General features: G+C 44.7%; 1 protein-coding gene across 2 annotated transcripts in view; it reads right to left on the minus strand.

The window, feature by feature from the left end:
- Window positions 1-1,069: 1,069 nt before the first annotated feature.
- The window catches only part of AATF (apoptosis antagonizing transcription factor), an 88,555-nt gene continuing 74,907 nt past the window's right edge, over window positions 1,070-14,717 (minus strand). The window contains exon 12 of one of the 2 annotated variants that reach the window (XM_070393743.1): window positions 1,070-1,411. In XM_070393743.1, coding sequence (XP_070249844.1) covers window positions 1,348-1,411 — 64 coding nt within the window. In that variant the 3' untranslated portion in view covers window positions 1,070-1,347. Of the gene's footprint in view, window positions 1,412-5,003; window positions 5,330-14,717 lie in introns of those variants that run through there. The other variant, XM_070393742.1, reaches the window with a different exon arrangement.

Consider the following 14,717-nt stretch of genomic DNA (forward strand, 5'->3'; position numbering starts at 1 on the left):
GTCCGATACGAGGAGCCACTTCCTGGCTGTTCCCACGTGAATCCTCAGGCTAGACAGACAAGCTTGCATGTCCTATATTTTTTTAAGTGATCATTTTGAAGAGAGTAGTTGTAGGGAAACTCTCCTATTTCTGCTGATTGATCTCCTGGGTAACTGGAGACACATTGAAAATTAAACATTTCCCTGATAGTCAAGCCCAAGAGGTAACTACTGAGACAAGAAAAACAAATCACCACATTCCAGGGTCCAATTAATGTGAGATGGAAAAACCCTCCTCCCGCCACGTGCCCCATCCTGAGCTCAGCAGACACCGATGCTCACGAAATGGAAGTGAATTACACTCAGGACCAACTGCACTGGGGCCAACCTTTGGGCACACGATCTCCAGACGCTAAGCCCATGATACGTGGGATTCAGGGACACAGAAATCTGTCACTTGGTTTTGACATTTTAAAACCACATGAAAATCCGACTTTAAAAACAATGACTAGTTATTGACGACAACTGCACTCAGTTGCCTGGATGCAACATTTCTCCTCTAATTCCGTAGCTTTAAATAAAGATTTGGGCAAGGCACGGAGATGGTCAGTGTGGTCCGCTGGTCGGCACACATTACTTATGCAAGATAATCTTCATTGCATATTGACCACAGCAGGCCAATAAATCCCCCTTATGGGGATTTCATTTCCAGCTTGTGACTCTGGATGAAAAACAAGTGAATCATTTCCTCCTGCTAGATTTACACCAGAGCAGGTCTCAATGAAGTGATTTAGGAATGGTGAGAATGGAAAAGGACGCTGGAAGAATCTTTATGGGTGGAAAAGAAAGAACAAGTCAGAGATTTGTATTCAGCAACAAATGCAAATACTCCCAAGTGACAAAGTCTCCAGGGCATAACTTAGAGGTTCCCTGCTCCTAAGAGCCACAATCAACTGCTAAACATTGTCCACCCAGAAAGCAGCATCCCCCCAAATGATTCCTCCTGTGAAGCTCTATGTGGTAAGAGGCACATGACTTGCTAGAGCTCTAAATCAGACCTCACTTCGTGCTGCTCAAGAAACCACATGGCCAGTAACAACGCTCTTTATTTGTGGCGGCTCAAGGACACGGGGGAAGGGCGCTTTGCACATGGAAGTGCCAGAGACAGAGACAGGTGATTCCAGGCATCCTGGGACTTGGTTAGGCGTGTGTTCTGAACAGCACACCTTCCCAGGAAGTCCCTGACTCACTCGACCCCATAGGCCAGTGGGTTCCTCCACTTGGGGCTGGATGAGCAGCCGACCTGGCCAAGGCGCCGCCGGGCTGGAGGCCACCCTCAAGGCCTTGCAGCAAGAGAGATGGGTGCTGTCAATCCCCGTGGCCTTCTTCTGGAGGGTTGAGTTGGCCAAAAAGAGATCGATATAACTCTGTCCTAGAAGACAAACAAAACAAATTGGTTAACACATTGGTTAACTTTCCAAGGTTAAAAAAAGAACTAAGGAGCTGGGAAATACCCCAATCCGTTTGTTCAACTGAAACCACAGCCATGTAATTAAAAATGCATCCCACAGCTCTTATTCACAAATACAAAGAGAGGGAGAAACTAGAAGCCAATCGAATAGTGAGATATGTAAACGGTCCAGTGTGGCTGCATCCCCCATCTCCAGGGAATGAGTTTTCTGTAAGTTTGCCCTTTACAGACAGGCTCTTCAAGTAAGAAAACAAGATTGAATATTTTAATAGGATGTATGAGACTGCCACACGATGAGGAGGATTCAATCAGACATGGGATGTAGGGATATAATTTAGTTTTCATACATTTTCTTGGACTTGGCAGTACTTGAAAAACAATGAAAATGACCCAGCAACTAGATTCCAATTACTGTCACATGTGCAGCCATTCAGTAGGACCAAGGTGCTTCCCGCTCCCCTGTTCTCAATCTAATAAATAATTCGATTGCCTAATTTATTATTTCTAAAATTGGGATTTGACGTTATGAGAGCCACAACACGCCAAGGTCTTGAGTCGCTGGAAATAAAGTAAACGATGTCTAACCTCTGTTTCAAATACAACATACACACAACTATTCAGCTAGTCATGTGTTAAGGCCTGGAAAGTCTCAAAAAGACAAGGACCTCTCCTATCTTTATGGCAGAAACTCCAGAACACTTTCCCCTGTGGGCAGAGAGAGAGGAACCACGAAGGTCCACACAGGTCAGATCCACTCCGGAGGTGGCCTGTGGAGGACATGGCCAATGGAGGCAGGGGATACATGGCCACTAACTCTCAGGGAAGGGGAATGAGTTGGCACGGGCTAAGGCTCCCGGCCAGGGAGTAAACAGCCCCAGAAGAAAGCTGTGCCTGCTCTGTTCTATACTTTCAAGATCTAACCCCAAATGTAGCCTGTTCTTCTTGTTAAGAAAACAGGCTTTTAAAAGTGCTTTCATTATCTGAGAGTCATCATCATCAGCAAATCTGACCTTCAAAATAAAGCAAACAACCCCCCCACCCCAAACCACCACCCTTCAAACAGCTTTCTTGGTTCAGCAAGATTTTAACATAAAAACGTATTTGTCCGTTTTTTAAGTTATCCCACTATAGTTGTGGTAGGAATAGAGGTCTATAATTAGAAAATCCAGCAATAAAAATAGCATATTAAAGCTTTAAAAAAAAAAAATCTTTAAAAAGAAACCACAGAAGCCGAGAATGTCAACGAACCTTATGGTTCTGAGCACTACAAGGGCAGACCTGGAAAGTCAGGCCAGAGAACAGTCGCTCTCCAATACTGGTGCAGGAAATCGAGGCAAGAACTTGCTGCTACCCTCACCCTGAACACTGGACCAGCCCAGGCCTCCAGACAAAGGAGGCAGGTTCACTCTGAGCTCCATCATCTCTTTTGTTTCTGCCTTCCCTGGCCAGCCCGACACCAGCCTAGGAAGTGGAAGGCAGCTTCATGCTAAATGCAAATTTGAGGCAGCAGCCTCACTTCCAGTTGCTTCCAAATCATCAGCTCCATTGCAGAAACGACAGCAAGACCCTGACCAGGCTGCCCTCATCATGCGATGGCCTGCCTGTCAGTAAGTACATGTCTCTCTTGCCATTTCACAAAAAATCAAGTGGCACGGAGGGGAGAGCCTCCACGACAAATAGGAAAGTGTGAGTTTAAGGTTGCAGCATCGGACGAGAGGGAAATGCAGAGGCATATGCTATTCAGCCTTCGCAATAGTACCCTCCCCACCTCCCCAGCCTGCCACATCTGACCCATCATTACCACCAGCAAATGCTTCCACTCAGCGCCACGGCAACAGAGAAGCACCTGGGCTGGGGCAGCAGTTACCATCCCAGCAGGATTCGAGAGGCAGGCAGAGAATGCAATGCTGAAACCCATGTTTTGATTGAACATCGGTTCACACTCAGGTGGGCAAAGCTGACAAACAGACAAGGCTGTTCATGGCAAAGCAACTTGGAAAGTGGAGTGCTCTGGATTCTTAAAATCTTTTTACAGAGAGAGGGAGAATATGAGCAAGGGGTTATTCCAATCTAAAACTCCCCAAGGAATTACAATTCCATGTCTCCCTCACCCACCAATCAGGGACCGTTTGTGCCTTCAAAGCATCTCAAGCTCCCTGCTCCTCAAGGCCTTACCATCTCTGACCAGGAATATGTGACAGCTCCTACCCAACCTCTCTGCTCCCTCCTCCTGGTCTCCTCTGCATTTCCCTCCCCAGCCCTGGCTCCCTCCCCAGGTCCAGGAGCACCACCAGGATGAAGATCCAGCCCCTCCTTTCCCCTGGACCTTGCACAGGCTACACGTGGCTGGGCCTCCCTCCCACCTTCGGATCCCGATCAGTACCGGTGGGGCCTCAGGCCCTGGTCCAACAGCTTTTCTACACCCCAACAGAATTTGACAAAACCCTCATACATTTTCAAGTTTACATATAAATGTTTTCTATAAATTTAATAATCACAAAGGATACAATTATCAGAATATTGTGAACATTAATTTTTAAAATAAAAATCACATCCCTTTTGTAATACACCCAATGGACTCTATATGTCACACTGACTTGCTACCCATCACCACTCATTTAAATAACACATAAACAAACCCTTTAATTTGGAAATATTACAGCATTTTTCTTTTTAAATGTGTATTTCCATTTGACTTTTCCCTAGAGATTTTGGTCCTAATTGTTTTATGCTTGAAAGTCTTTTATTGATCACCCTATCATATTTCTTGGCCACAAAAATAAATATGTAAATTGAAATATTTTTTGAAATTTAAAAAGTTGAAATAAAAATATTTTAATTTCTTGCGACTGTAAGGTTCTAATTAATTTAAAAAAATTATTTTTGGATTGTGTTATTATTACTATTAGGACACATTCATATATAACAATATAACAAAGTGTATTATACTTTTGGTAGAAACTTAATGTACATAAATAAGTAAAACATTACTGGAAATGCATCTCTTTTTGAATTTTTTATATTTTTATTTTTTATTTTATTTTATTTTTTTTTCGCTTAAAGTATTACAAAGGGTATTACATAAGTGTCCTTTTTTCCCCCCCGCCCTTGACAAGCCCCTGCCCTCCCTTACCCCCCAGTGTCTTATGTCCATTAGTTATGGTTATATGGATGCATACAAGTCCTTCGGTTGATCTCTTACTCCCCTCCCTCCTGTCCCCCAACCCTCCCTGGCCTTCCCACTGCAGTCCGACAGTCAGTTTGAGGCAGCTCTGCCACTGTATTTATTATTGTTCAAAAGTTTGTAATGGTCTTAATTATCCATGAAAGAGTGAGATCATGTGGTATTTTTCCTTCATTGACTGGCTTGTTTCACTTAGCATAATGCTCTCCAGTTCCATCCATGATGTTGCAAATGGTAGGAGTTCCTTCTTTTTAACAGCAGCATAGTATTCCATCGTGTAGATGTACCACAGTTTTCTAATCCATTCATCTACTGATGGGCATTTAGGCTGTTTCCAGATCTTAGCTATGGTGAATTGTGCTGCTATGAACATCTGGGTACATATATCCTTTCTGATTGGTGTTTCTGGTTTCTTGGGATATATTCCTAGAAGTGGGATCACAGGGTCAAATGGGAGTTCCATTTCCAATTTTTTGAGGAACCTCCATACTGCCTTCCATAGTGGCTGCACCAGTCTGCATTCCCACCAGCAGTGCACAAGTGTTCCTTTTTGGAAATGCATCTCTTGATGACACAGAAGAGGCTTCCCCTCCGTTCATGTCTCCATGACTGAGATTTATTTGTTGCTGGAAGGAGAGGGTTCAGCATCGACCCTGTTCCTGTTTGTAGTTTTGTAGATTAAGTACTGAGAGACCCTGTCACATTAACAAGTAGGCGGGAATGGGAGAATTTTGTTAGAGCAACATCACTCATTTCTTTTAATTCTTTCTGAATTATATGCCCCCCCCCCCCCAATCATATAGTGATCTGCCACCAAAAGTCTGTTTTAATGGTCTACCAGCTGACAACTCAATCAACTTCTCCTGCAGTTTTGTTAAAAATAAAGGCCCTGCAGGGACTTGTTACCTAGCCCTTAGTCACTGCCATTGGCAATCCCTGCACCTATAGTCTGAGTGTCCCTTTTGTGTGGTGCACACTGCAGGGCAACCTCCCAGGTCAGACCAAGGAGGGACTCGTGGTGGGCTGGTGCCAGGTGGGCAGAGGACAGCTGGGCCAGGCCCACCCAAAGGCGCACTCACAGACAGATGTGCTTCAGGGACGAGTGCACATTTGGATTGCTGGACACTCTGTGTGTACTTTCCCTGGGGAAGTCTCTGCACACCCCAGCATGAAGACTGACATGTGGGTGCACTGAGCTCTGCCCCAAACCCAGACAGGTGCTAGTCTGGTGCCACTGCGTAGGGAAAGGTAGAAGCATCTGAAAAGAAACAGGATGTGTCCACACCCCCTGCCCCATCCCAAGGAAAACAAAGCTAAAAATAAAAGTAGGTACCAAAAAGTCACCATGGGACCGAGGGCCAGGCTGCCTTCTGCTGCAAGGGCCTGTGCCTGCAGCATCCCCACTGACCAGGATTTAGCCACAAGCTCAGCTATCAATCCTCAGGTTAACCTCGTCTTCACCTGATTCTCTGGGCAGCTGTACTTTAATACTGGAGGTTCTCTTAAAGCTATGCATGATGAACTTTTTTTTTTAAAAAAAAAAAAAAACATAATTCCTGCTCTCTCCCACATTAAGAATCAAGAGTTGAATCACTGAGCTGAAATGCCTTCCCCCTTTGTATTCCCTTCCCCCACACTCTTGGCCTCAATGGCCAGTGGGAATGTCCACTGTAGAAAATGTATTAATGTTGGTCTCATGCAGGAGAATAACCTACAGAGTAATTAACAGGACTTGGACCTGAGGTAGAAGGTCGATAGCAGGGGCTCTTCCTTGAATTAAAATTTAACTTACCCTTTATTGCAACCTACAAAAGCAAGTAATGAGCACTAACATTTTTATTTCTTTTAAACTGTCATTTAGGCTGTAGAGGGGATAATTACCTATCTCTAGTGTAGTAAGGTTTTATAACCCTTAGTAAGGCATTTTCTAATTTAATATTTTTACTATATTATCATAAAACCTGTTTCTGGGGGGAAAAGTGATCATGGATTAGCAGCCATTTTCCATAAAGACAGTGTGTGTGTGTGTGTGTTAGGATTTGGCTTATTTATATGTGATTCTCCTGAAGAGACTTAAAGTATGCATAGTCTATTTGGCTGTGAAATGTGACCACTTTAGTGCAGGTGAGGTTGAAACTGTCCTGAATGACGGTGGTGTACGTGTGGAATAATGCAGCCCCATTCGTGTACACCCAATGTTTCCTTCAGCTCCACAGTCCCTCCTCACCGACTGCAACACAGACCAGCATCTTCCACGCTGTTACCTGGGCAAACCTTGTAGAGCATACTGAACCTGCAGAGGATCTGTGTGGGGCTTGGATTTGCTAGGTCAGTAGCTTGCAGCATCTGGGATTCTGAGGGAAATGGACTGCTGTCCCCCAGAATGCTACACTCCCCCGACTCTGGCCAGAAACCCCCGCACCTCCAAGATATGCCCGAGCTGTACTCATCTGTCCCTGTGACCAAAGGCAGGCGGACGGTGGAGGGAAGGCAGCAATGCCACTGCTCCCTAAAGAAACGTGTACAACTTCCAAAAGTAACTCATATTCTCCGAGCAAGTATTATACGCAGGAGTTCTGAACAGTCTTCCTTCCCAGTGTGCCAGAGGAGACGATGTCACTGCGTTCCTGCTTAAAATTATACACATAATGTGCCCTTATTATTTTGAAATTGTTCATTTGTTACTTCAATGGGGTGAGAAGGTAGTCTCCCTACGTGTACAAGACACATCCCAGAATGCATCCTGGTGCCCCACTCCTTCCTAATCCTCCCCACTCTGCACACTCAGGACCCTGTGCTGCACACAAAAGTGGTGCAGCGTCTGTTCCTGCTTACCGTAATCCCTTGGACATACATTCCAGAATCAAAGGATGAGGGAACACACAAAGGGAGAGGGAGAGGAAGCGCTCCAATCCCAGCACTGCTCACGTCTAGAGGAATCCCGACCCAATCCGGATCCTCCTGAGGCAGTAGGAACACAAACCCATGACCGGCGTGATTGCTGATGGCAGATGTGCTCTTAAAAATTACTGGTGAAGTTACAATGTGTGCCTTTTTATACATGTTGTGCTTTGAAAACGGTTGACTTATTAATGCTGTGGAAGCTTATAAATGTGCACGGTCTCTGACCTCAGAGAATAACACAAAGATATAATAAATTCATAAATCACATCTGGATGCCTGTTTGACTTTGTAAGACTTCTGGAGGATTGCAGAGGTGTGATGAGTGCCCGTTTCTCTGATCCAGGGCTGTGGATGGCAGTGCTGAGTTGGGAAGGTGACCGTAGCCAGTGAGTCTGTCTAGGACAAACCATACCATGCAGAGAGACACATGAGCATTCTACCTCACGCTGACCCCGATTCAGCCATTTAGTGACCAGGCCCTGTCCCTCCAGAGCCAGGAGAGGAACAAGGCTGACTGTTCTTCCTTGTGGCAGTGTTTCAACTTCTGATGTCTTCCCCTAACTAAATCTGTTCTTTTCTAGGTAAAAAGAAAGAGTTCACTCCACTTCTGCTATGACAAAGTTGGAATTCTCTTGCCATCCTAACCAAATTCCTCTCAGCCCTCCAGTTTGCCAAAGAACGGGCAGCAAGGCCCCTGTCCCCTCTGAGCCAGTCCCGACACGCCCAGGGCAGCCTAGTTATCGAAGAGCAGGGCTCTGCAGCCTCCTTTGTTCTCAGCACACCCTCCTCCTGCCTTCACGGAGCTTCCTCTCTCTTCTGATCTGCCCACCAATATTCCCAGCATTGCAAACATCAACAGAAAAGATACTGGCCAATTACCATGGGCATGTGCTAATGCCACCAAATGAAGGGATCCTCCCAACCCTGACCCCAACCACCTGACAAAATCTTTCACTTAATCTTTCCTTCCTCTGCTTCTTCTGACCGGACCCATTCTCCTCTGTGTCAGTGACTCTACAGGTGAGAAGGAGGTGTTTGAGAAATGTTTCTATGACCTGAAGAAGGAAATACATAGACCCAAATGGCAAGCAACTGCCCAGTGCTCCTTGGGGGCGCATGGCAGAGGGTAAAGCTATGCAGTCGCAGGAATGGGAGCAGGACACACTGGAATCCGTCTCTCACGAAGACTGGGCTGTTAGGAAGGCGGTCCAAGAAAAGAGAAGACAAGACAGAGCTCTTACAGGGAAGGTAGTGTCATCTGGTCAGAAGGACATGCACACACTATGAGCGTAGACAACTTAGAGTCCTGAGTCCTTAGCTCTCCCTCTCTCCTCCCAGCCTACCCCAGCAACAAAAGGTGGAGCACAGGCTTCTTTCTTTGAAATCTCATAACAATTTCATACCAAAAACAAAACACACAAAGAAACAAAGAAATGAGGGGAAAAGAAAAGAAAGCAACCTTTTCTTACCTAGGGCTTATTTCTTAACAGGATCAAGCTAGCAAAGTAGCAGTGACTTAGAGAACGCCTGTCTGTCACTAATTACTTAAATACGGATACAAGGCAAATCTCCAGACGCTGGCTGAAGCTCCAAAACAGCCAAACCGCGACTTCCCCAATCTGCCACAAGGTGGCAGCACACAACGCACTTCTGATCGGACCAGGCAACCAGCCAGGCTCCCAGCAAACTGAGCCCATAAATTACCTAGTGTGTCTGCTGTCATCACCATCCTCCCAGCGCTTGACGGAGACTCTAGGTCTGTTCCAATTCTCTCTTTTGGTTGGGTCAGAACTAGGTCCTTCAAACCTCTGCAAATGCTTTTAGCCCCACAGCTTTAAATTACCAATGGTGACGTGTGGCCTCTGGCCTGTCTCCTAAAGATCAGACAGACGGAAGATTTATAAATGTTCAAAGAAGCAGGTTCAGGCCCCAAACAAAGGAACTGAAAGACTGGGGAAAGGAAAGAGAAGGAAAGGGGGTAGTAGGTGAGGAGAGAAGGAGCGGTAAGTTGGTACAGTTTTCTCCTCACTTACGTTCCCTCCCGATTCCCAAGTCAGTTTACAAATTCACTCCAGTGAACAAAGGAAGAGAAATACTTGAAACTTCCATCATCCTTACCAATAGCTTCAAGACTCTCAAATTCTTTTAAAGAAAAATAGTTTGCCTTGGTATCGGATTTGCAAAAACCTGAGGGTGGGGTGGAGGGGAGGAATGCTCTTTAGACAAAGGGGACATCCCTCCTTCCCTGTACATTAATATTCCACATTCCTGGGATGATTTCCACTTTCACAGTTTGACTGTTTTATAACAGATCTGATGCGAGAGAAGACAAATGGCCTCGCAAAGGAAAGACGACAAATCATCTCACTGCTTTTAGCAGGGTTTTCTCTTTACTTTATTTATTTTTATTCTGTGGCTGAGCTGCAGCTCTCTGCCTTGCTGGAGATGTTTAATATTAACGTCAAGCCACTGCGATCCTGGCAATAGAGTTGGCCAGTGTTGTGTTTACGGTTTTGTGACTGCTGGCTTCAGGAAGATGAAGCTCCTTGTTCAAACAGCAGCCCCTCTAACAGCTCCTGCTAAAAGCGATGGGGGGGAGGGAGGAGCGGGAAATGCTTCACTGCTTGGACGTGAATCACTTCCTCCACCTCACGGAGGTGAGGCTGACACTGGAATTACATTTGTATCCCTATCAAGGCTGCTGTCCAGCAAGGCAGGGGCCTGGGGTGGGTGGTGGGGCGTGGGGGGTAGGAGGCAGCAGATGCCACATCTCTCAGCTCAGGGTAACTTCTACTTTTAGGGGGTCAAAATACATGGAAATTAGTGAGGGTATTTACTGTCAATCCGCAGGGTTCCAGCAAGGACTTCTATTACTTCTGGTGATAAGTTAGAGTTATTTTACTAAAAAAACCCAGCACCAATTCAAACATAAAAGGAGCAAGTACCCAGCAAACGCACACAGGCAGTGACTGCAATGCCATGACCCTTTGCAGTGAGCACTTCTAACTGCTGACCAGCCGATGTTCCACCTTCTCCTCCCTAAGGTGCAGGGGGTCTTGGGTTCTCCTGGTCTCCTCGCTCTTTGTCTTTTTTACCTTCTCCTAAATTCTCTTCTCTCCTGACACCCTCCCCTGGAGTCTCATCCACTCTCAGCTCTAACTAACATCTCTGTGTGGAGAAGGAGGCCCAGAGCCAGAGCTTTGCCTCCTCACCTAGACACTGAATCCTGCCCCCTGGCCCTGCAAGGCTAGCCTGTTACCTAAACTATCGTTTCTGTTCATAATGACAGAAAATTCTTTGTTATTCACGTCTTACAATTAAATGTTTAATGACAGGAAGCTATAAACAGAGTTACAGGTATCAATACCATATTTTTTTTATTAAAAAATAAAATCCACCCAGAGATAGGCTCTTGTTTAGACAATTTAAATTGATGCCCTTCATCTGTTCATCTTTGTGGTTTTTAATAGTACTCTTCAAAGAACTTCCCCCTCTCCTCTGTAAATCAGAGAACAATTTGGGAAAGGGAAGATTTGTCCCAGACACCTGCTCGGTAAACTTTCCCAGGATTTGGCCATCCCGACCTCCTCTCCCCCGACTTCACCAACTCATCACTGAAGTCAGCAATTGGATGACCTCGGCGGTTATGTGACTGGCTTTTAAAAGCCTGACTGCTCAGTGCAAAATGAACAGTTTGCATTTCTGCCCCTGAAAGCTGGCGAGTCTATGTTGCTGCAGAGCTGTGCCTCCCCTGCAGGACGAGAGGTGGGCGAGGAGGAGGAATGCTGCCAAGTGCATGTAGGAGAAAATGTGTATTGATTCCTTCTTTCTTATAAAGGAGCACAAAGCACTGAAGAACAATTGCTCTTCTTTGCAGCGTTTCACATTCCACACGAGACAAAAGGCCCAACCCCCACCAGCCTCTGCGAAGCTGAAAGGGGAGCCAGGCGAGCTGCACCACAGAGCAGGGTCTCCTGGGTGTCAGTGGCTACCACGTTGACCAGTTCCACTGCTGGGACTCCAAACACCCTGGGCCAGACACCTCCCCTGCCTCTGATCAAGTAATTTCCCTCTCTGGGCTGATGTTTCCTCATCTATATTGGAGAAGAAAGTGCCTTCAGTCTTATTTACTTTTAAGTGGAGATGCCCAGAGGGTAAAAGAGTTAATGTTTATAAAGTGTTCTGCTCCCCAGAGGGAGACAATGGGGAGAACACAAGGTGTGGTTATGGCTCATTCAAGACCTCATTTCCAGGTTAGTTATAATAGCTTCTGTTACAAATGCTGGCTTCCCAGCACCTTGAACTCAAAGTACAATGAGGCAATGTCCTTTATCTAAATATCCTTTTTTTTGGTTTGACACTTAATACCAACACTAAAAATAACAAAAGGTAACCAGGGACTATTAAACCTTGTTAATGCACAGAGAGAATCCATTCCAGAGCTGTTTTCTTCTTAAACTAAACACATCCTGAAAGCAGTCCAAAAAACAGACCTAAAGCTTTAATTGTTCATCGCGTCCGGTCTGTGTTCACCATATTTCCCATAGTAACCAACAGTTCGGAGGGGGACAACCAGAAACCAAACCCAGTACAGATATCAGAGCCAAGACAGACAGGAGAAACCCAATGGTATAATATAAAGTTTATAGTGTACACTCTTAGTGAGGGAAATACAAGGGTTTTCATGAAAGATCTTTTCCCAGGGTTCATGCTAAGTAAACATGACCTCAAAAACTCTCTAGGTAAAGGGTTGGGAATGTGAAGTCCCAAATCTGGACTCTTGTTTCTGAGGTGGCCATGAATGAAGACATGGAGCTGGTCCTCAAGCAGTGCAATATTCCAGCATGAAGACAGCCCGCAGGTGATTAAGGCGCGGCCTGGTGGTGAACGCTATATACGTACATATGCTCATGCACAATGTGCTGAGGGAGGGAGCAGAGGGGAGTGTACCATAGGAGCTAGGTGATTTGCAGAAATTTCAATAAATGGCAAGAAGCCGGTGTTCATCCATCTTATAGGACTGTTTGAAAAAATAATCTTACCAACACATTGTAAATAGCCTTATAAGCTGAAAACCTTAAAAGACTTTTCAGATAGCCCTAACCGGTTTGGCTCAGTGGATAGAGCGTCAGCCTGCGGACTGAAGGGTCCCAGGTTTGATTCCGGTCAAGGGCATGTACCTTGATTGGGGGCACATCCCCAGTGAGGAGTGCGTAGGAGGCAGCTGATCAATGTTTCTCTCTCATTGATGTTTCTAACTCTCTATCCCTCTCCCTTCCTCTCTGTAAAAATTAATAAAATATTTTTTTTTAAAAAAAAGACTTTTCAGATATAAGACAAGTAGCTAACTTTTTGAAGATTTGTACAAAAATTGATAGATCTGTGTTGCAAGCGAAGGGACATGATATAATAGAGACATACAGATGTGAAAACTTTTTTTATTTAAATAACTATCCATACGGATTAATTTAAAAGTCCTTCTTACAAACAAAAAGTTAAAAAGAACATTTCATTCTCAAAAATCTAATGAGCAAAAAGAACTATTTTCACTTTATAAAGAAGGAAACTAAGGCACATGAAGACTTTAAGGTCACACAGCACGTGAGGGCCAAGGCTGAAGAATCCTGAATCAGTTCTCTAAATTAGGGAAGGCTGACAGCAACTGGGAAAAGGCGTTAAATAAACTGTTTTGCAAGCAATACCTGTGCTACAACTGCTATATAATAAGGCAAGATACAATGAATCATAATACAGGCATACCTCAGTTTACTGCACTTCACAGATGTTGCGCTTTTTACAAATTGAAGGCCAGACTATCCACCAACAAAATGATTATGACTCACTTTATTGTGATACTTGCTTTATTAAGGTGGTCTGGAACCAACCCTGCAGTACCTTGGGGTATGCCTGTACATTAATCCAAATATATGAGCATAAAACCGTGCTGGTACCAAATAAAAGACTGCAGTAAACATGCATACTACTTTGACTTATAAGTTAAGCATTCTTAGCAAGAAAAAATACTAATAGGTGCTTTTGTGAACTGTCAAAAATGCTGTTAGGAGCAAATATAATAGGAGTTCAGCCTGGCCAGCATGGCTCAGTGGTTGAGCTTCCCCAATCTGTGAACCAGGAACTCACGGTTCAATTCTCGGTCAGGGCCCAGGCCCAGGTTGTGCACTTGATCTCCAGTGTGGGGGCCTGCAGGAGACAGCTGATCAATGATTCTCTCTCATTACTGATGTCTCTTTCTCTCTCTCCCTTTCCCTTCCTCTCTGAAATCAATAAAAATATATACTTTTTAAAAATGGGGGTTCAAGGAAGAAAGAGCTTCCCCACTCAGTGGGGGGTAGGGAATCCTAAAAGCCTCCCTGGAAAGGCTGGTGTTGGCCAAGCACTTGAACATGGCAACAGGAGAGACTGAGGTGGATTGGGGTCAGGGGGTGCTCCAGCTTAAGTGAGCAGAATTAAGAGACACAGGTAGGAGGAGTATGGAGTGTCCTCCTGGGGTTGCACAAAGGGCATGCAACCGAAACAGGTGATGAAGAGAGGAAGGTAGCAAGGAGACATTTCACTGCAGGCCTTGAGTGGCAGGTTCAAGGCTATATCCTTTATTCTACAGACAACGAAGACTATTAACTTGCTTTAAGTGATGTTTAGGAAAATTTAATGTGGCAATGATACATAGAACTGGTTACATCAGGCTGGTGGTCAAGAAGCTGTTAGTGCAACAGTCTATGTGGGACGTAAAAAAAATCCATAAGCATATATTGTGTTTATTGTAGGGAGGAAATATATTGTTTCTAATGAAAATAGGTAACAGGTGCCTAAGTATGGCAGAGGTAGAACTATAAGAGCAAACTAACTGAATATACTGGATCAGGTGTCAAGGCTAATTTCAAGAGTTAGGGTCTTTGTAATCAGAAGAATGGTATGATGGTAAGAGCAGGTGTGGAAATTCAGGGATTCACACTAAAATGTGAATGACTTCATAGGCAAAACCTTCCTATATAGAAAGCATCTCTATTAGAAAGGAAAAAGAAAAATCATTTTAATCCAAACAAGTTCTTTGTTTCTTTTTCCCAAACAAGTTTTTAGTTGTGAGAGGTTCTGTATATGTGTACCGGGGGTGGGAAGAAGCAGTGTCCCCTTGGCACATCATTTCCAAATATTTCTATA

The sequence above is a fragment of the Myotis yumanensis genome, unplaced genomic scaffold (assembly GCF_028538775.1).
Source record: "Myotis yumanensis isolate MYYU_CA2020_CCGP unplaced genomic scaffold, mMyoYum1.0.hap1 SCAF_16, whole genome shotgun sequence".
Lineage (NCBI taxonomy): Eukaryota > Metazoa > Chordata > Mammalia > Chiroptera > Vespertilionidae > Myotis > Myotis yumanensis.